The sequence below is a fragment of the Telopea speciosissima genome, chromosome 10, assembly GCF_018873765.1.
Source record: "Telopea speciosissima isolate NSW1024214 ecotype Mountain lineage chromosome 10, Tspe_v1, whole genome shotgun sequence".
Classification (NCBI taxonomy): Eukaryota; Viridiplantae; Streptophyta; class Magnoliopsida; order Proteales; family Proteaceae; genus Telopea; species Telopea speciosissima.
Genome location: NC_057925.1, coordinates 28,619,997 through 28,643,332, shown reverse-complemented (window position 1 = coordinate 28,643,332; position 23,336 = coordinate 28,619,997). Strand labels below are relative to the sequence as shown.

Below are 23,336 nucleotides of genomic sequence, written 5' to 3'. Positions count from 1 at the left end.
TTCATGCAGTGTCCTCAATGCATGCAGAAAAGAAAGAACAAGGACAAGGGAGGGGATACATACCAGGATATCAGAGGTGAAGGTAAAGAGGCTCATGGAGATCCATGACCTCTTCTTCAACTGGAGTAGGCATCTCTATGTACGGCTTCAATCTTTGGCCATTGACCTTGAAAGTAGCTCCTGTACTTGGATTGAGGACTTCAACAGCCCCATGAGGATAAACTTTTTGAACAATATAGGGGCCATCCCATCTAGAGCGCAGCTTACTTGGAAAGATATGCAAACGAGAATTGTACAACAAAACTTTTTGGCCTACCTCAAAAGATTTTCTCAAAATGTGCCTATCATGGAAAGCCTTGGTTTTTTCCTTGTAAATCCGAGCATTCTCATATGCCTCATTCCTAAGCTCTTCCAACTCAGATAGTTGGAGTTTCCTATGGGCACCTACAGTGGGTAGGTCAAAGTTAAGTTTCTTGATAGCCCAAAAGGCCTTGTGCTCAATCTCTACAGGTCAGTGACATGCCTTTCCATATACCAGACGGTACGGAGATTGACCAAGATCGGTCTTGAAGGCTGTCCTATGGGCCCACAACGCATCTACCAACCGGTTAGACCAATCCTTATGGTTCGGGTTAATGGTTTTCTCAAGAATTTGCTTGATCTGCCTATTTAAAACCTCAACCTGGCCACTGGTCTGGGGATGGTAGGGTGTGGCCAACTTATGGACGACACCATACTGTTTCATGAGTGCCTCAAAAGGCCAATTACAAAAATACTTGCCCCGATCACTAATGATAGCCCGGGGAGTACCAAAATGGGAGAAGATGTTCTCCTTCAGAAATTTCACAACCACCTTGTGGTCATTGATCTTACAAGCAACTGCCTCAATCCATTTTGACATATAGTCCACAGCAAGTAATATGTACAGGTTACCAAAAGAGTTAGGGAAAGGCCCCATGAAATCAATACCCCATACATCAAACACCTCAACCACCAGAATTGGGTTGAGGGGCATCATATTTCTCTTAGTATGACGCCCTAAGGATTGGCATGAAGAACATGCCCTGCAATAAGTAAAAGCGTCTTCAAACAAACTAGGCCAATAAAATCCATACCGTAAAACTTTGGCCGCAATCTTATTAGGCCCAAAATGGCCTCCACAAGCCTGATCATGGTAAAAAGATAAGATAGATTGTTGCTCATGATCAGGGACACATCTCTGGATTACTTGATCCGGGCAGGTCTTAAAAAGATAAGGATCATCCCAAAAGAAATACTTAACTTGTGAAAAGAAACGATTCTTATCTTGGGTGGACCAATGTGCAGGTGTCACACCCGTAACCTGATAATTAACAATGTCAGCAAACCAAGGTTCACTAGACACTGCCATCAGATACTCATCAGGAAAGTTCTCATTGACTGGAGAGTCGACAGTCAAAGAATTAGGCAGCCGGGATAGATGGTCTGCAACCAAATTTTCACACCCTTTCTTATCCCTAATTTCAAGATCAAATTCTTGTAACAAAAGGACCCATCTAATAAGGCGAGCCTTGGCATCTTTCTTCTGCATAAGATATTTGATAGCTGCATGGTCAGTATAAATAATCACATGTGATCCAACCAAGTAGGGCCTAAACTTCTCTAAAGCAAATACAACAGCTAAAAATTCTTTCTCAGTGGTGGTATAATTAAGCTATGCTTCATTAAGAGTCCTACTTGCATAATAAATCACATGGGGCAATTTGTTGATTCTTTGCCCAAGAACAGCCCTTATAGTAAAATCAGAGGCATCACACATAAGCTCAAATGAAACTGTCCAAATTAGAGCTTGAATAATGGGGGCTGAAGTCAACGCTCTTTTCAATTCCTGAAAACTATCATGCCCGAGGTCAATTGGTTTGTTCACGGAATTATGCGAGCAATTCGTCACCCCCTTCCAGAGAAATGTCAAGCAGAAGAAGACCACTGTCAATCTATTGAACATGGTATAGAACCCTGGGGAGTCCCTCAGGGAATATGCCAGCTGGTTCACCAAGGAATCCCTGGAGGTCCGAGACTTAGATGATCAGACCTAGCATACAGCCTTGGCTGGGGGTATCAGGGACCTTGACTTGATCAAGGACCTGGCACGTCATGAGACCAAGACCATGAAGGAGCTCTTGGAGTGGTGTAATGAATTCGCCAACATGGCCGAGGTACTACAAGCTCGGAAGAAGGTGGTTGAAGCCAAGCCCCAGGAAAATAAGAGGTTGGCACCGCAGGATCGCAAAGAAAGTAAGAGGTCAAGGACCGAGCGTCGACAGGAGAAGGGTGATTGCCCATCAGGAAGAAACGACCGTCGCTTAAAAAGGAGTGAACGAGCAAGCAGCCTAGAGTTCACCCCTCTAAACACCACCAGGTCCCAGATCCTTATGCAGATCTAAGATCGTGACCTACTCCGTTGGCCACGACCCATGCTAGCAGAGCCTGAGAAGCGCAACCCCAACAAGTACTGTCCCTTCCACAAGGACAACGAACACGACACAAAAGAGTGTTATCAACTGAAGGAGGAGATAGAGCAACTTGTATGGGCAGGAAGCCTGAATAAGTACATCAAAGGAAGGCGTTACGGCCGTTCGGGCCAAGGAGACTGAGGTCATGATCGAGAAAGAGAAGAACTAAGAAGGGAAGAAAGGAGGGCGGATCGAGATAGGGAGAGAGATGGCATAGAAGAGAGGAGAGATGTACAAGAGCCAAGCCGCACCAAGGAAGCCCCCATCCTCACCATACTTGGAGGACCGGGGCAAGAGTCTACCAGAAAGGACAAAGCCAATGCCAGGTTCGTGGAAGTAGTAGAGAAGCCAAGCAAGGTAGCAAAGACCGAGATGGTGATCTCCTTCTCGGATGCAGACCTAGAAGGTGTGAGCTTTCCACATGAGGACACCTTAGTAGTGCTGGAGGAGATAGCTAATCGACCAATGCATCGGGTGCTGATAGATACAGGGGCGTCTATGGATGTGCTCTCATTGGAAGCCCATCGCCAATTCGGATTTGGAGATGACCAACTCAAGCTAGAGCCCACCTACCTCCATGGGTTCTCGGGCGCTACTTCCTCCATCAGAGGCACTATAGAGCTACCTGTCACCTTTGCAGAGCATCCTCGACAGGTGACCATCATGGTGAACTTTATGGTTGTTAGGTCCGTGGTGTCTTTCAACGGCCTCTTAGGGCGACCATCTCTGGCAGCCCTTAGAGGAGTCGTATCAACACTCCACCTGAAGATGAAGTTCCCTACTGACAATGGAGTAGGTGAGGTCAGAGGCGATCAGAAGAAGGGCAGAGAATGCTATGCCACCTTTGTCAAGAAGAACAATGGTAACACCTGGGGAACAACACTATGCATGGAGAACCTGGTCAGCGACCAAAGAGATGAATAGGCAGAGAAGAGAGGTAGGCCGGCGGAAGACCAAATCCCATGGCCACTCAGCAAGGATGACCCTTCCAAGGTCGTACAGATTAGCTCATTGCTGAATGATGAGCAAAAAGAAGAACTGGGGCACCTCCTCCAGGCCAACATGGATGTCTTCGCATGGTCGATCGCCGACATGCCAGGCATACCCAGATCCATAGTAGAACACCGATTACATGTAGACACAACAAGGAAGCCCGTCCAACAGAAGCGGCAAAATTTTGCCCTCGACCGACAAGCAACTATCAAGGAAGAGGTCGAGAAGGTGAGCCGATCGGGGTTCATCAAAGAAGAGAAGTTTCCTACCTGGCTCATAAATGTAGTCATGGTACCCAAGCCCAATGGGAAGTGGAGAATGTGCGTCGACTACACCGACTTGAATAAGGCATGCCCAAAAGATGAGTACCCACTACCCAGGATTGATCTATTGATCGATGCTACAGTCGGCCATGAGATGCTGAGTTTCATGGACGCCTACTCTGGGTATAACCAGATCCTCATGCATGAGGATGATGAGTCTTACACCGCATTCCAAACGGATAAGGAGAACTACTGCTATCTTGTCATGCCGTTCGGAATGAAGAATGCAAAGGCCACCTACCAAAGGATGGTCAATAAGATGTTCGAGGAACAGATCGGGCACAATATGGAGGTGTACGTGGATGACATGCTTGTGAAAAGCGTCCCAGCCCACCAACACCTGACCGACCTGGAGGAGGTATTCACTATGCTGAGAAGGAACCAGATGAAGCTAAACCCTGCCGCGTGCGCCTTCAGGGTAACATCAGGGAAGTTCCTAGGGTTCATGGTCTCAGTACGAGGCATAGAAGCCGACCCATCCAAGATCAAGGCCATCTAAGAGATGGCACCACCTCGGATGGTCAGAGAAGTACAAAGGTTGAATGGAAGGATCACAACCCTTTTAAGGTTCGTGTCAAGGTCGGGAGACAAGTGCCTGCCATTCTTCAAGACGTTGAAGAACCTCCAAAGTCCGAAAGACTTTTCTTGGATAGAGGAGTGCCAAAAGGAGTTCGATGAACTGAACCAGTACCTCGAGAATCCACCACTGCTTGGGCGACCGAAACCTAACGAAGAGCAGCAGATCTACCTGGCTGCAACCCAAGTCGCGGTGAGCGCAATACTGTTGAAGGAAGAAGCAAGGGTACGGAGGCCCATCTACTATGTCAGTCATGTCTTGATTGACGCAGAGACCAGGTACACAAGGATCGAGAAGGTAACCTCTGTGCTGGTAATCACGGCTAGGAAGCTTCGACCATACTTCTAAGCCCACACAATCACAGTACTCACCGACCTACCATTGAAGAAGGTGTTGCACCAACCAGACGTCTCCAGACGGTTGATTGTCTGGGCAGTAGAGTTGAGCGAACACGACATTAGGTTCCAACCTCGAACGGCCATTAAAGGCCAGGCAGTGGCAGATTTCATTGCCGAGTGCACCCTACCTGAAGGCGAACCAGAAGCAGCAGAACCAGAGGAGGATGATCGAGGATTGTGGGAGATGTTCGTAGATGGTTTGAGTAATGCAGCAGGAAGTGGAGCTGGCTTCATACTCACTAGCCCCGAAGGATTTCGAATCCAGTATGCTCTTCGATTCACCTTCCCTGCATCCAATAACGAAGCAGAGTACGAAGCATTACTCACTAGACTCCGGGTAGCCAAGGCCATTCAAGTCACACGTCTATCCATCCGGAGTGACTCCCAGCTTGTAGTGAACTAGGTGAAGGGAGAGTATGAGGCGAAGGTCGAGCGAATGGAGTCATACCTAGCACGTACTCGAGCATTGATCAGGGGGTTTGAGAAGTTTGAGATGGTTCGGATTCGTAGGATCGAGAATGCCACGATCGACGCCCTGTCCAGGCTAGCCAACGATGAGCTTCACAACCTGGCCAGTGCCGACTATGTTGAAATACTACATGAGCCAACATACTAGGAAAAGCAGGTTAACGAGATTGAGGAGGGGCCTAGTTGGATGGACCCTATACTCAACTACCTACAGAATGACATCCTACCGGAAGACAAGGACGAGGTGAGGAAGATAAGAATGAGAGCTGCAAAGTACACCAACTTGGATGGCGTACTATACAAGAGGGGGGTCACAACACCACTACTTCAGTGCCTGGGACCTAAGGGAGCCAAGTACGCCCTAGAGGAGGTCCATGAGGGGATATGCGGAAGCCACAGGGGAGGACGAGCTCTAGCCTACAAGGTCCTCCGTCAGGGGCTCTACTGGCCACGAATGCAAGAGGAAGCAATATAGTACATTAAGGCTTGCGAGCAATGTCAATTGCTCGCCCCAGTACCCGATTTACCCGCCACCAAATTGACATCGATCCTCAACCCCATTCCCTTTGCCATTGGGGGGTGGACATCCTAGGCAATTTCACAGCTGCATCAAGGAACCGAAAATACTTGGTGGTCGCCATAAACTACACCAAATGGGTCGAAGCAAAGCCATTGACCAAAATCATAGAGAAAGAAATGGAGAAGTTCGTCCGGGATGACGTCATCTACAGGTTCGGGGTACCAAGGATACTAGTCTCAAATAATGGAAAACAGTTCAACAACCCCAAATTTAGAGCCTTTTGCAAAAGCTACAACATTGATTATCGGCCTGTTTCAGTAGCCTACCCACAGGCCAATGATCAGGTGGAGGTGACAAAAAGAACATTGCTAGATGGAATCAAGAAAGGGCTAGAAGGAGCCAAAGGGAAGTGGGTCAAGGAACTACCAAGTGTCCTGTGCGCATACTGAACGACAGTAAGGATGCCCACAGGAGAGAGCCCATTCTGCCTGGCGTACGGCACGGAGGCACTGACACCAATAGAAGTCCTTGCCATGTCCCACAGGGTACTACACTTCAACGAGCGCACCTACGATGATGGGCTACGAGCGAAACTAGACTTCATAGATGAAGTTCGTGAGAAGAGAAAGGCTATTCCTAAGGAATGTGGCATATCAGCAGCGAACAACCAAGTACTACAATGCCAGAGTAAGAGAAAGGCTATTCCACAAGGGAGACCTGGTCCTAAGAAGGGCAAGTGCATCCGGGCCACGGAAGGAAGGGAAATTGTCGGCCAACTGGGAAGGACAGTACATAGTTTCCAAGCAGATACATCTAGGGACCTACCATTTGAAAACTCTAGGGGGCAAGAAGGTAGACCGTACTTGGAACTCAGAACACCTGAAGAAGTATTACCAGCAACAGCAGCAGTACCACCAGTACTAGCAGCAAAGTCACTAGTAGTAATAGTAGCAGTAGTAGTAGCAATAGCGTAGTCAGAGGTCAGCCATGGTACACAGTAGATTGCATTACAGTTTTCAAGGATAATTTAAAATTTTATTTGAAGTGAATAGTTGATTTTGGATATACTTGTACTGCTCATCAATCGAATCACTTTCACCACCAAGGCGCAAGGCCACCGAGGTACGTAGACCACCCGAGGCGCAATGGCACCGAGATCCGTAGACCACCAAGGCATAATGCCACCAAGGTCTGTAGACCACCTGAGGCGCAATGCCACCAAGGTTCGTAGACCACCAAGGCGTAATACCACCAAGGTCCGTAGACCACCCGAGGAGCAATGCCACCAAGGTCCGTAGACCAGCAAGGCGTAATGCCACCAAGGTCCGTACACCACCAAGGTCTGTAGACCACCCGAGGCGCAATGCAACCAAGGTCCGTAGACCACCAAGGCATAATGCCACCAAGGTTCGTAGACCACCTAAGGCGCAATGCCACCAAGTTTCGTAGACCACCAAGGCGTAATGCCACCAAGGTCCGTAGACCAAGGCGCAAGGCCACCGAGGTCCGTAGACCACCAAGGTCCGTCGACCACCCAAGTTCATAGACCATCGAGGTCCCAAGACCACCAAGGTCTGTAGACTGTCTAGACCCCCAAGGTCCAAGAGCCATTAAAGTAATAGGCCACCAGGATCAAATGACTATTGAAGATAGACCATACACATCAACCATAAAAACCAGTACCAAAGAAAGTAAGTTAACTACACATAATCAGCAAGGAAGGTCAAAGTAACTACAACTCAGAGTTCAGAATCCACAAGTCCAACATGCCACATGCATAAAAGATCAAGAGACCTCTGCTAGGGGAGTCACATCCTCCTCAGGAGGAGAAGCCATCTCAGCCTCAGGTGGGCGTGCCATGTCCTCCTCTGCAGGAACAACGCCCTCATCAAGCCGAGTAACGCCCTCCTCGGGCACCGTACTCTCCCCCGCAGGAACATCGGTGGCCACAACAACGACTGAGGTCAATGTCGTAACACCCGTGAACCGTGAGAAGTCATAACCCAGAGTCTCCTCAAGAATGTAGGCGACCAAGTCCTGGATCCCCGCATCATATATCCCTGGGTTCTCTTTGTAGAACAAATCCATGAGCTCCGAAGACTGCTGGTACTCCACCACAGCTCACCTGCCAGCCTCGGCTAACCCCGCCTCATGATTCTACCTCAAATCATGGAGCTCCTCTTCCAATGCGTGGATCCTGGTTGAACTCTCAACCTCCCTAGCCACGCTTTGGGAAGATATAACCCTGAGCTCATCAGCCATCCTCCTCACCCGAACAGCGGCCTCCTCTCGGGCAACCCGATGCTCCTGGAGCTCCCTCTCCATGCTATATAACTTGCGAGTCTGCTGGACCTATGAACAAAAAGAGCGTCAGAACCCTATCACACAATCACATTGAAAATAAAAATTAAACAAATATGACTCACCACAGCTATGTCTAAATAAAGGGAGTGCACCAGAACCGAGCCACTCATCCCCTATAGGGCCGAACGATCTCCTGGAAGCCTCCCCTGGTCCAGCCACTCACGAGGTACACCAGGACACGTCAAGACCGCACCCTCCTGAAGCTCCAAGGGAAGCATCAAAGTAGATGGAGTCGACGGGTTGACAGACGTACCAGCGGAGGAGGAAGCCACCCCCTGCGCTATAGTAGAAGGGGGAACGGAAGGCCTCAAGACATCAGCAGCAGGCCTTGGTCTAGGGAGGATAACCCGCGTACCACTCCTTATAGTACGGGGTGGGTCAGGACCCCCCTTTTGCTTGACACCAGTAGCTACAGTAGGGGAAGGTTTAGAGGCCGTTGGAACATCCCCATTAGAAGATGAGCCACCTTGAGCGGCCCTCTTCCGCAGGCTAGCGCGAAAGACATTGATATCTGGTCGAAGGTCCACTACACAACAACAACAATAAATCAAGCCATAGAGATTCCAAAAGAAAAACACATGTACAGGTATCAAGTGCAGAGAATCAAACATCTTACCAGGACTCAGCTTCCACAGAAATAGGAGAGCCTCGGAGTCCAACTCTTGGATGTTGAATGGCTCACGTCCCTGACACCACCTGAGGGACTCACTCTCGAAGTCACTCAACCCGAGACTGCGGTTCACCCTCTTAATATCGATGTCCTCCCAGGTAGTCCGCAGGGAACCATGGGGGATTGTGGCAAAGAACAAGTGATGCCTCCAATGCTTCACCGAATTGGTGATCCCCTCAAGTAGGTCGAGCTCAGCGAGATGCGGCCTAGGGATGCAACGTGAGAAATGGTAGCATCCACCTTCCCCCTTCTTTAACATGTAGAAATATGAGAACAGGGGAACAGTGGCAGTGCGACCCATCCGGGAAAAGAATATATAAAAACCCAGGATAATCCTCTAGGAGTTGGGCAATACCTGCCCAGGGGTGAGGCACCAATGATCTAGCACCACCTCAACAAAACAAGCCATAGGGAACCAAAGACCGTAGGAGAAGAAGATGCGGTAGAGACAAATCTCATCCGCTCGGTGTGAGAAAGCTTGATCACTAGGTCCAGGGGCACGAAGCACCATTTTCGGGAGGTGTATGAAACTCTCGGCGAAGCGAAACTAGGTCCGAGGCCTCAACAACACTAGAAATCCGAGATAACTTATTGGGAGGGTCCGCAACAGGCGAAGTACTGGGTCCTCCACTCGAACCAGAGTCATTAGAAGCCCCATCCTCCTCGCTAGTAGTAGGGGAGGGCAGTGAAGGGATAGTGTCTACAGGGGAAGAAGACCCCGACGAGGGTTCCCCAGAAGACCCAACCACAACGGTGGCAAGATCAGAATCGCTAGACGAAGACATGAATATAAAGCAAACAACTTACTCGAAGCGATGCCTGCCTGACGTCACTCAATCGACACAAGAAGGGGACAGCCAACCTACAATCATCAAGGGATAAATTTGTAAAAAGAGAGAGAGAGAGAGAGTGAAAGAAAGCGAAAGGGAAGAGAATGGATCCGTACCAAGCACCGATCGCGCGCAACAGGCGCCGATCTAGTGAGAGCCCATCGACGTAAATCGTCAAATGAGGGTCCCAGGACGTGGATCAACGAACGAGAGCCCAAGGACGCAAATCGTCGAATGAAGGTCCCTTGGTGCTGATCGAAGGAGGGTCCCTGGACATGGACCAATCGAAGGAGGGTCCATGGGCGAGAATCGTCGAATGAGGGTGTCACGAGTGCGGGTCGATGAACGAGGGTCCCCGGGTGCCGATCGAAGGAGGGTCCTTGAACGTTGATCGATGAACGAGGGGCCCCTGGGCGTTGATCGAAGGAGAGTCCCTGGACGCGAATCGTCAAATGAGCGGCACAGGCGTCGATCACTGGGCGTCGTCAAGCATGAATTGAATGAAGGTCGCAGGACGTGGATCATCGAACGAGGTGTCATGGGACGCGAACCGTCGAACAGGAGCCAAGGGCGTCGATCGATGGACGTCGCCCAGGTGCGGATCGAAGGAGTGTCACCAGGCGTGGATCGAGGGCGCAGACCCAGGGCGTGCCTCCCACCAAGGACGCGGACACGAGGTCAGAACTCAAGTCATAGACCAAAGACCAAGCACAAGTGAGCCCCACGAGTACAGCATAAAGACATTACCAAGAGAGCACAAGGCTAGCACACAAGGCAAGCCAACCCAAAGGCCAAAGCTAATAGTAGGCCACACTAGTCTTTGCCACCTAAAGCCAAACACTTGGGGGGCACCAAGAAGCTACTACCAAGTACAAGGAAGGGAGAAGATCCCAAGAGAAAAAGTGAAAAAGAAAAAGTGAAAAATGAAAAAATGAAAAAGGAAGGGAGAAGGAAAAGAGATATATTTACAAAAAAGAAAGAAAAGACAAAAAGGTGTGAGAGGAGAGGTTTGAACCCACAACCTCTCCCCCTACACTAAATGATTTGTAGGTACACCCTCCAACAAGAAGGAATCCGCAACAAGCCCCCTGTAAATACAAAGATACAAAATCTACTCTCTTGGACATTCTGACCCAAGAGAGTGGGGGGTAAATGATAAACCCAAATTCACACCAACCAACTGGAGGTCGCCACGTGTGCCCAACCTAAGGAGGTGGACCAAGGCCGGGCCAGCGAAAGACCAACCGCGGACGCGAACCGCACGACCCTCAATGGGCGGGGACCAAATGACCACCCTCCACGGACCTGGACTAGGATACTACCATCGTCACCAACAAGAGGTACACCATCACCTGGACTTTGTACCACTGTCATCAACAAGAGCTACATCCTCACCTGGACTCTATCACCGTACAACCCAAGACGGGTGCAAACACTTCATTTAACAACGTATTAACATCTATCTACAAGGGACACCAACCCAAGTGGAACTCTACCACCCAACGAGATACAAACAACCAATGAAGAACCCTGCTATCCAGTGACTCCATCAACTACGAAGGATTACTCACCATCAACTGGGACTCTCCACACCGCCATACTCCACTATAAAAGGGAAGGTATTCTACCCCATCAACCCATCTTGAATTCTATTCATTCATCTGTTTGCTCAGGGAGATCTAACTTAGGCATTGGAGAGTCTTAAGCTGGAACCACACCAGTTCTCCTTTGTCACCTTGGTCCTTTTGCAGGTTATGGCACTCGAGGGACCCTTGTACAATTTCTTGACGCAACAGGTTTGATTTGATTACACACCTGCTCAAGCCAATAGGATTAAAATTGAATAAAATAATTCTCTTTTGTTTTTTTTTAAAACAAAAGACAAAAGAAAATATTTATTTCTGACTTGGATTTTAGAGAAAATAAACCATATTTTAATTTTTGGGGTTTATTATTTATTTCTTTGCTTATTTCTTGCAAAATTTACTAAATAGATGAGTTTATTTAAATAACAAAGAAAAAAAGAGTAAAATAATACACCAGGTGGGAGTTGAACCCACAATACCAAGACCTAATTCATCACTTTGATAAATTTGGAGCTACAAGCGCTTCGATAATTTTATTATGTGTGAAAAATATAAAATAAACCTAAATATAATGCTTAGCTAATTAAAAATTACAATATATAGACGCCTGTGGGGGTCAAAATTAACCACAACACCAAAGCACCAAACCCATGAACCAAACCGATCCGAACTAATAATCCTTTATTCTACTTGTTTATACTGATTTGGCCAATACATTTTTGTATTGGTTCGGTCTGATTTGATTCGGTTTTATCATTTTGGACTAATCACAAAACCTCAACTCCCAAACGAACCGGCACGGACTAATAAGATTTGGTTTGGCCTGTTTACACTTGGTTAGTTTAGGGGTGTCAAAAATTGAGACCAAACCATGTAAACCGGCCTGAATCAAAATTGCCCGGACCGAGCCACATCGGTGTCTTATTAGACATGTTTCGGACTGCGGTATTATGACCCCGAAATTGAACCGAACCACACCGAAAACTGACTAAAACCGGCTCAAACCAAATCGATCTACCCCGATACCAAACTGATAACAACCCGAAACCAATTTATAAAAATCAAAACAAATTTGTCCTTAGTTTTTTATAATTATGTATGTTAAATCTAGGGGTATCAATTGAGCGGTTCAGGCCGGTTGCGTCGGTTTCTGCATGGGAATGGTGAATCCTAAACCAATAAGGAAATTTTGATTTCAGGTCTACGGTTTGTTACCGGGGTCGACTTCGGTTTAACATACGTATTTATACAAAAACTATAAAAAACAATTTGATTTTTCAATGGGTTTTGGGTTTTTTTCGATTCCTTAACAGGGTTGATCGGTTTGGTTTCGGTTTCGGCCTGGGTTTTTTAGCCGATTTTGAGTTTTTTTGGCTTCCAGTATGGATCAGTTCGGTTTCGAGGTTGTAATATCGCATTTAAAAAACCTAGCCAATAAGACAACGATTTAGACCGGTTTACCCGGTTCGGTTGACACCCCTAGGTAAACCGATCCCAAACGGGCCAAAACCGACCCTGATTACAAATCGATACGAGAAAGCGATACAACCCAAACCCAAATTGAAACGAGCCGAAACTGAACTTTCCTAATTGTGTTGGTTTGGGATTCACCATTCCCACACCTAAACCGGCTCGACCCGCACCGACCAATCAACACACCTAGGTTGGCCAATACAAATTGTACCGGATCGGGTTGATTTGATATAGTTTTACTGATTCAACAAGCACAAAACCAAAGGCCTAACCCTAGACCCTGTCTAGATCTGACTAATACGATTTGGTTTTAATAAACCCAAATTCACACCAACCAACCAGAGGTCACCACGTGTCCTCGGCCTAAGGAGGTGGATCAAGGCCGGCCCAGCTAAAGACCAACCGCAGACGCCAACTGCACGGCCCTCAATGGGGGCGGAACAAATGACCACCCTCCACGGACCTGGACCAGGATACTACCATCGTCACCAACAAGAGGTACACCATCACCTAGACTTTGTACCACCGTCATTAAAAAGAGCAACACCGTCTCCTGGACTTTATCACCACACAACCCAAGACGGGTGCAAACACTTCAGCTAACAACGTATCAACATCTATCTACAAGGGACACCAACCCAAGTGGAACTCTACCACCCAACGAGACACAAACAACCAATGAAGAACCCTGCTATCCATGGACTCCATCAACTACGAAGGATTACTCACCATCAACTGCGACTCTCCACACCGCCATACTCCATTACAAAAGGGAAGGTATTCTACCCCATCAACCCATCTTGAATTCTATTCATTCATCTGTTTGCTCAGGGAGATCTAACTTAGGCATCGGAGAGTCCTAGACCGGAACCACACCGGTTCTCCTTTGTCACCTTGGTCCTTTTGTAGGTTACGACACTCGAGGGACCCCTGTACGATTTCCTGACACAATAGATTGGCGCCGTCTGTGGGAACGACGATAGCCATCATACCTACTAGCTTATTCTCATTATCATTCCATGACACCACGAGGCAAGAAGACCGCTCCCTCCACCAACAATGCTGCGTGGGAGGGGAATGGATCACCTCCTCCAAAGAGTTCACGTCGCAGAGCCACTGATCATGTCTCTCAAGAGAGGGAGGTCCTCGAGAACCAACACGTTGGGGTAATTGACCTTAACCCTGAAGCAGCCATTGAGGCCGCCGTGGAGCCAGTACCTGATCCTAATGCACTAACGACTATGGGTTAGATTAATGACTTGCAGTGATCGATCCTCCATGACCAACAACTCTTCCGCAACTACCTGAGGTAGCATGCAACATCCCACCATCGTAGGACCGATCCTCGACAAGAGCAGAGCCCTAGGAGATCACCTCCCAGGGGCGATAGGTCAGAGAGGCACACCAGGCAATGGGAAGACCCTTCCCAACCTCCCAGGAGAACAATAGACCTTCCAGTACGGTCAGACCGTGGGAGAACACCATCACACCGATCCATGGTACCTAACCCTGATGGGTCCAGCAGGAGGTCGGTGTTCCAAGGTCGACTAGGAGGGAGTCATACACCAGAGAAAAGTCGGACCTACTACGAAGAAAGCCCCTCGCGTTCATGTCAAGCCTCAAGGTTCATCGCGATGTGACCCTTCACCATCCCGCCAACATTCAAGACAGGAGGGGACTTCAAAGAGGGGACGAGAATGATGTCGCAGTGAACGACCCGCTAGGTGTGAGGGACAGTCACGGGATGAAGAGCTAGACAAGCGACTCCGAGATTTGGACGAGAAGTTGGAAGGACTGAAGAAGTAGACCGAGGGCGAGACACACTCAATCCCTGGATAGCATCCATTCTCAGAAGAGATCATGTCAGCCTTAGTCCCCTCCAGGTTCAGGTTACCCACCTTCGAACTCTACGGCGGTACTACGGACCCTAATAACCACATTAACTACTTAAATAGGATGATGACCCTATATGGCAGATCAGATGTGGTCTCCTGCCGAGCATTCCCTGCATCCGTCAAGGGTGTAGCCACCTCACGGTTCTCCAGACTATGATCGAGGTTGATTGGTTCGTTCATGGAATTATACAAGCAGTTCGTCACCCGCTTCCAGAGCAGTGTCAAGTAGAAGAAGACCACAGTCAATCTATTGAACGTGGTACAAAACCCTGGGGAGTCCCTCAGGGAATATGTCAGCAGGTTCACCAAGGAATCCTTGGAGTTCCGAGACTTAGATGATCAGACCCAGCATGCAGCCTTGGATAGGGGTATCAGGGACCTTGACTTGATCAAGGACCTGGCACGTCATGAGACCAAGACCATGAAGGAGCTCTTGGAGCAGTGTAACGAATTTGCCAACATGGCCGAGGTACTACAAGCTAGGAAGACAGGAGAAGGGCGATCGCCCATCAGGAAGGAGTGACTGCCTCCCAGAAAGGAGTGAACGAGCAAGCAACCCAGAGTTTACCCCTCTAAACACCACCAGGTCCTAGATCCTTATGCAGATCCAAGATCGTGACCTACTCCATTGGCCATGACCCATACTAGCAGGGCCTAAGAAGTGCAACCCCAACAAGTACTATCTCTTCCACAAGGACAATAGACACGACACAGAAGAGTGTTATCAACTGAAGAAGGAGATAGAGCAACTTGTAAGGGTAGGAAGCCTGAACAAGTACATCAAAGGAAGACGTGGTGGCCATTCAGGCCAAGGAGACCGAGGTCGTGAATGAGAAATAGAAGAACCAAGAAGGGAAGAAAGGAGGGCGGATCGAGATAGGGAGAGAGACAGCATGGAAGAGGGGAGAGGTATACCAGAGCCAAGTGGCACCAAGGGACCCCCCATCCTCACCATACTTGGAGTACCGGGGCAAGAGTCTACCAAAAAGGACAAAGCCCATGCCAGGTTCGTGGGAGTAGTAGAGAAGCCAAGCAAGGTAGCAAAGACCGAGATGGTGATCTCCTTCTCAGATGCAGACTTAGAAGGTGTGAGTTTTCCATGAGGACTCCTTAGTAGTGCAGGTGGAGATACCCAATCGACCAGTGCATCGGATGCTGATAGATACAGGGGCGTTTGTGGACGTGCTCTCATTGGAAGCCTACAGCCAATTCGAATTTGGAGATGACCAACTCAAGCCAGAGCCTACCTACCTCCATGGGTTCTCGGGCACCACTGCCTCCATCAGAGGCACTATAGAGCTACCTGTCACCTTTGGAGAGCATCCTCGATAGGTGACCATCATGGTGAACTTCATGGTTGTCAGGTCCGTGGTGTCTTTCAACGGCCTCTTAGGGCGACCATCTCTGATAGCCCTTAAAGGAGTCGTATCACCACTCCACTTGAAGATGAAGTTCCCTACTGACAACGGAGTAGGCGAGGTCAGAGGCGATCAGAAGAAGGGCAGTGAATCCTATGCCACCTTTGTCAAGAAGAACAATGGTAACACCCAGGGAATGGCACTATGCATGGAGAACCTGGTCAGCGACCAGAGAGATGAACATGCAGAGAAGAGAGGTAGGCCGGTGGAGGACATCATCCCATGGCCACTCAGTAAGGATGACCCTTCCAAGGTCGTACAGATTGGCTCGTTGTTGAACGATGAGCAGAAAGAAGAATTGGGGCACCTCCTCCCGGCCAACTTGGATGTCTTCGCATAGTAGACCGCCGACATGCCAGGCATACCCAGATCCATAGCAGAACGCCGGCTACATGTAGACACAACAAGGAAGCCCGTCAAACAGAAGCGGTGGAATTTTGCCCTCGATCGACAAGCAGCTATCAAGGAAGAGGTTGAGAAGTTGAGCCAATCGGGGTTCATCAAAGAAGAGAAGTTCCCTACCTGGCTCGCAAATGTAGTCATGGTACCCAAGCCCAATGGGAAGTGGAGAATGCACGTCGACTTCACCGACTTGAACAAGGCATGCCCAAAAGACGAGTACCCACTATCCAGGATTGATCTGTTGATCGATGCTACAGCCAACCATGAGATGCTGAGTTTCATGGACGCCTACTCCGGGTATAACCAAATCCTCATGCATGAGGATGATGAGTCTTACACCGCATTCCGAATGGACAAGGAGAACTACTGCTATCGTGTCATGCCGTTCGGACTGAAGAATGCAAGGGCCACCTACCAAAGGATGGTCAATCAGATGTTTGAGAAATAGATCGGGTGCAATATGGAGGTGTACGTGGATGACATGCTCGTGAAAAGCATCCAAGCCCACCAACACTTGACCGACCTGGAGGAGGTATTCACTGTGTTGAGAAGGAACCAGATGAAGCTAAACCCTGCAAAGTGCGCCTTTAGGGTAACATTAGGGAAGTTCCTAGGGTTCATGGTCTCAGAACGAGGCATAGAAGCCAACCCATCCAAGATCAAGGCCATCCAAGAGATGGCACCACCTCGAACGATCAGAGAAGTACAAAGGTTGAATGGAAGGATTGTAGCCCTTCAAGGTTCGTGTCACAATCGAGAGAAAAGTGCCTGCCATTCTTCTAGACTTTGAAGAACCTCCGAAGTCCTAAAGACTTTTCCTGGACAGAGGAATGCTAAAAGGCGTTCGATGAACTGAATGAGTACCTCAAGAATCCACCACTGCTTGGGCGACCGGAACCTAACAAAGAGCTGCAGATCTACCTGGCTGCAACCCCAGTTGGGGTGAGCGCAGTACTGTTGAAGGAAGAAGCAAGGGTACAGAGGCCCATCTACTAAATCAGTCATGTCTTGATTGAGGCAGAGACCAGGTACACAAGGATCGAGAAAGTAGTCTATGCGCTGGTGATCGCGGCTAAGAAGCTCCGACCATACTTCCAAGCCCACACGATCACAGTACTCACCGACCTACCATTAAAGAAGGTGCTGCACAAACCAGACATCTCTGGACGGTTGATTGCCTAGGCAATAGAGTTGAGCGAACACGACATCAGGTTCCAACCTCGAATGGATATTAAAGGCTAGGCATTGGCAGATTTCATTGCCGAGTGCACCCTACCTGAAGGCGAACCAGAAGCGGCAGAACCAGAGGAGGATGATCGAGGATCGTGGGATCTGTTCGTAGATGGTTCGAGTAATGCAGCAGGAAGTGGGGTTGGCTTCATACTCGATCACCAGCCTCAAAGGATTTCGAATCCAGTATGCTCTCCGATTCACCTTCCCAACATCCAATAACGAAACAGAGTACGAAGCATTACTCGCTGGACTCTAGGTAGCCAAGGCCATTCAAGTCACACGTCTATCCATCCGGAGTGACTCCCACCTTGTAGTGAACCAGGTGAATGGAGAGTATGAGGCAAAGGTCGAGCGAATGGCGTCATACCTAGCACGTGCTCGAGCATTGATCGGAGGTTCGAGAAGTTTGAGATTGTTCGGGTTCCCAGGATCGAGAGTGCCATGACCGACGCCCTGTCCAGGCTTGCCAATGACAAGCTCCGCAACCTGGCCAGTGCCATCTATGTTGAAATACCGCATGAGCCAACATATCAGGAAAAGCAAGTTAATGAGATTAATGAGGGGCCTAGTTGGATGGACCCTATATTCAACCACCTACAGAATGACATCCTATCGGAAGACATGGTCGAGGCGAGGAAGATAAGAATGAGAGCTGCAAAGTACACCGTCCTGGAAGGCATACTATACAAGAGGGGGGTCACAACACCACTACTGCAGTGCCTGGGAGCCAAGTACGCCCTAGCGGAGGTCCATGAGGGGATATGCGGAAGCCACATGGGAGGACGAGCTCTAGCCTATAAGGTCCTCCGTCAGGGGTTCTACTGGCCATGAATGCAAGAGGAAGCAATACAGTACGTCAAGGCTTACGAGCAATGTCAATTGTTCGCCCCAGTACCCCATCTACCTGCCACCAAATTGACATCGATCCTCAACCCCATTCCCTTTGCCATGTGGGGGGTGGATATCCTAGGCGATTTCATAGCTGCATCAGGGAACCGCAAATAGTTGGTGGTCGCCATAGACTACTTCACCAAATGGTTCGAGTCAAAGCCATTGGCCAAAATCACAGAGAATGAAATGGAGAAGTTCGTATAGGATGACATCATCTACAGGTTCAGGGTACCAAGGATACTAGTCTCAGACAATGGAAAGCAATTCAACAACCCCAAATTAAGAGCCTTCTGCCAAAGCTATAACATTGACTATCGGCCTGTTTCGGTAGCCTACCCATAGGCCAATGGTCAGGTGGAGGTGATAAACAGAACATTGCTAGATGGAATCAAGAAGAGGCTAGAAGGAGCCAAAGGGATGTGGGTCGAGGAACTACCAAGTGTCCTGTGCGCATACCGAACCATAGTAAGGACGCCCATACGAGAAAGCCCATTCTGCCTGGCATATGACACAGAGGCACTAGCACCAGTATAAGTCTTCGCCAGGTCCCACAGGGTACTACACTTCAACGAGCGCACTTACGACGATGGGCTATGAGGGAACCTAGACTTCATAGATGAAGTCCGTGAGAAGGCACTCCTAAGGAACGTGGCATATCAGCAGCGAACAACTAAGTACTACAATGCCAGAGTAAGAGAATGGCTATTCCATAAGGGAGACCTGGTCCTAAGAAGGGCAAGTGCATCGCTGCCACGGAAGGAAAGGAAATTGTCGGCCAACTGGGAAGGACCATACATAGTTTCCAAGCAGATACATCCACGGACCTACCGCTTGAAAACTTTAGGGGGCAAGAAGGTAGACCGTACCTGGAACTCAGAACACTTGAAGAAGTATTACCAGTAACAGTAGCAGTGCCACCAATAGTAGCAGCAAAGTCACTAGTAGTAATAGTAGCAGTAGCAATAGCGTAGTCAGAGATCAGCCATGGTACACAGTAGATTGCATTACAGTTTTCAAGGATAATTTGAAATTTTATTTGAAGTAAATAGTTAATTTTGGATATACTCATACTGCTCATCAATCGAATCACTTCCACCACCAAGGTCCATAGACCACCGAGGCGCAATGCCACCAAGGTCCGTAGACCACCAAGGTGCAATGCCACCAAGGTCCGTCGACCACCAAGGCATAATGCTACAAAGATCCGTACACCACCCGAGGCGCAATGCCACCAAGGTCTGTAGACCACCAAGGTGTAATGCCACCAAGGTCCATAGACCACCCGAGGTGTAATGCCACCAAAGTCCGTAGACCACCCAAGGCATAATGCCACCAAGGTCCATAGACCACCAAGGCGTAATGGCACCAAGGTCCGTAGACCACCCAAGGCGCAATGCCATCAAGGTCCGTAGATCACTAAGGCATAATGCCACCAATGTTCATAGACAAAGGCACAAGGCCACCGAGGTCCGTAGACCACCAAGGTCCGTCGACCACCCAAGTTCATAGACCACTGAGGTCCGAAGACCACCATGGTCCATAGACCATCTAGACCCCCAAGGTCTGAGAGCCATTAAAGTAATACGCCACCAGGATCAAATGACTACTGAAGATAGACCATACACATCAACCACAAGACCAATACCAAAGAAGGTAAGAAGTTAACTACACATAATCAGAAAGGAAGGTCACAGTAATTACAACTCAGAGTTCAGAATCCACAAGTCCAACATGCCACATGCATAAAAGATCAAGAGACCTCTGCTGGGGGAGTCAAATCCTCCTCAGGAGGAGAAGCCATCTCAGCCTCAGGCGGGCAAGCCACGCCCTCTCTACAGGAACAACGCCCTCATCAGGCCGAGGAACGCCCTCCTTGGGTGCCACAGTATTCTCCCCCGTAGGAACATTGATGGCTACAGCAGCAATTGAGGTCAACGCCACAACACCCACGAACCGTGAGAAGTCATAACCCGGAGTCTCCTCAAGAACATAGGCAGCCCAGTCCTAGATCCCCGCATCATATATCCCCTGGTTCTCCTAGTAGAACCAATCCATGAGCTCCGAAGACTACTGGTACTCCGCCACAGCTTACTTGTGAGCCTCGGCTAACCCCACCTCATGACTCTACCTCAAATCATGGAGCTCCTCCTCCAATGCGCGGATCCTGGCTGAACTCTCAGCCTCCCTAGCCACGCTCTTGGAAGAGATAACCCTGAGCTCATCAACCATCCTCCTCACCCGAACGGCGGCCTCCTCTCAGGCAACCCGGTGCTCCTGGAGCTCCCTCTCCATGCTACATAACTTGCGAGTCTACTGGATCTCCTGGAACGCTTTTTGCTAGAGATGGAGTACCACCTCGGTAGTACGATGCTGGACCTATGAACAATAAGAGCGTCAGAAGCCTATCACATAATGACATTGAAAATAAAAAATGAAGAAATATGACTCATCCTAGCCATGTCCTGATAAAGGGAGTGCACCAGAACTGAGTCACTCATCCCCTGCAGGGCTGAACGCTCCGCTGGAAGCCTCCCCTGGTCCAGCCACTCACGAGGTACACCAGGACACGTCAAGACCGCACCCTCCTAAAGCTCCTAGGGAAGCACCAAAGTAGATGGAGTCGGCGGCCCAAACATACCAGTGGAGGAGGAAGCCACCCCCTGTGCTATAGCAAAAGGGGGAACGAAAGGCCTCGAGATATCAGCAGTAGGCCTCGGTCTAGGGAGGATAACCCGCAGATCACTCCTCTTAGTACGGGGTGGGTCAGGACCCCCCCCGGTTTCGGTTGACACGAGCAGCTACAGTAGGGGAAGGTCTAGAGGCCGCGGGAACATCCCCACTAGAAGATGAGCCACCCTGAGCTGCCCTCTTTTGCAGGTAAGCATGAAAGATATTGATATCCGATCGAAGGTCCACTGCACAACAACAACAATAAATCAAGCCATAGAGATTCTAAAAGAAAAACACATGTACATATATCAAGTGCAAAGAATCAAACATCTTACTAGGACTCAGCTTCCACAAAAATAGGAGAGCCTCGGAGTCCAACTCTGGACGTTGAATGGCTCACGTCCCTGACACCTCCAGAGGGACTCGCTCTCGAAGTCGCTAAACCCGAGACTATGGTTCACCCTCTTGATATCGATGTCCTCCCAGGTAGTCCGTAGGGAACCATGGGGGACCGTGGCAAAGAAGAAGCAATCCCTCCAATCCTTCACCGAATTGTTGATCCCCTCGAGAAGGTCGAGTTCAATGAGATGCGGCCAAGGGATGCGACGTGAGTTATGGTAGCATCCACCTTTCCCCTTCTTCAACTTGTAGAAATATAAGAATAGGAGAATAGTGGCAGCACAACCCATCCGGGTAAAGAACATATAAAAACCCAGGATAATCCTCCAGGAGTTGGGCAATACCTACCCAAGGGTGAGGCGCCAATGATCTAGCACCACCTCAACAAAATTAGCCATAGGGAACCAAAGACCGTAGGAGAAGAAGATGTAGTAGAGACAAATCTCATCCGCTCGGTGTGAGAAAGCCCGATCACTAGGTCCAGGGGCACGAAGCACCATCTTGGGAGGTATATGAAACTCTCGGCAAAGGAAAACCAGGTCTGAGGACGCAACAACACTAGAAATCCGAGATAACTTACTGGGAGGGTCAGCAACAGGCGAAGTACTGGGTCCTCCACTAGGACCAGAGTCACTAGAAGCCCCATCCTCCTCGCTAGTAGTAGGGGAGGGCAGTGAAGGGATAGTGTCTACGGGGGAAGAAGACCCCGATAAGGGCTCCCTAGAAGACCCAACCACAATGGTGGCAAGATCAGAATTGCTAGATGAAGACATGAATATAAGGCAAACAACTTACTCGAAGAGATGTCCGCCTGACGTCACTCAATTGACACAAGAAGGGGATAGCCAACCTATAACCATCAAGGGATAAATTAGTAAAAAAAAAAAAGAGAGAGAGAGAGAGAAAGAAAGGGAAGAGAATGGATCCGTACCAAGCACAGACCGCAGGCAATAGGCATCGATTGAGTGAGAGCCCACCGAAGCGAATCGTCGAATGAGGGTCCCTGGGCGCTGATCGAAGGAGGGTCCCTGGACGTGGATCAACGAATGAGAGCCCACGGACCCGAATCTTCGAATGAAGGTCCCTGGCCGTGGATCAACGAACGAGGAGCCCCGGATGCCGATCCAAAGAAGGTCCCTAGCCGAGAACCATCAAACGAGGGAGTCACAAGTGCGGGTCGATGAACGAGGGTTCCCGGGCGCCGATCGAAGGAGGGTCCCTGGACGTGGATCGACGAGTGAGGGGTCCCTGGGCGTTGATCGAAGGAGGGTCCCTGGACCTAGATCAGCGAACGAGGACCCCGGATGCCGAACGAAGGAGGGTCCCTGGACGCAAATCATCGAACGAGCGGCGTCAGGGGTAGATCATTGGGCGTCATCAAGTACGAATTGAATGAAGGTCACGGGGCGTGGATCACCGAATGAGGTGTCATGGGACACGAACAATCGAATAGGAGCCAAGGGCGTCGATCGATGGACGTCGCCCAGGCACGGATCGAGGGAGTGTTGCCAAGAGTGGATCGAGGGCACCAAGGCCCAGACCCAGGGCATGGCTCCCACTAAGGATGCGAACACGAGGTCAAAACTCAAGTCATAGACCAAAGACCAAGCACAAGAGAGCCCCACGAGTATAGCATGAAGACATAACCAAGAGAGCACAAGGCTAGCACACAAGGCAAGCCAACCCAAAGGCCAAAGCTAATAGTAGAGCACACTAGTCTTTGCCACCTAAAGC

The 23,336-nt window shown here is 49.3% G+C and overlaps 1 protein-coding gene across 1 annotated transcript; it reads right to left on the bottom strand.

Moving 5' to 3' along the window:
* Nucleotides 1-9,290: 9,290 nt before the first annotated feature.
* Nucleotides 9,291-22,375, bottom strand: LOC122643466 (mucin-1-like). The gene is made up of 5 exons (XM_043837085.1): nucleotides 22,183-22,375; nucleotides 21,304-21,448; nucleotides 20,836-20,935; nucleotides 18,010-18,128; nucleotides 9,291-9,576 (listed from the first exon to the last, which is right to left on the bottom strand). The coding sequence occupies exons 1-5, from the start codon at nucleotides 22,373-22,375 to the stop codon at nucleotides 9,291-9,293; spliced, it is 843 nt and encodes a 280-aa protein (XP_043693020.1).
* Nucleotides 22,376-23,336: the final 961 nt, after the last annotated feature.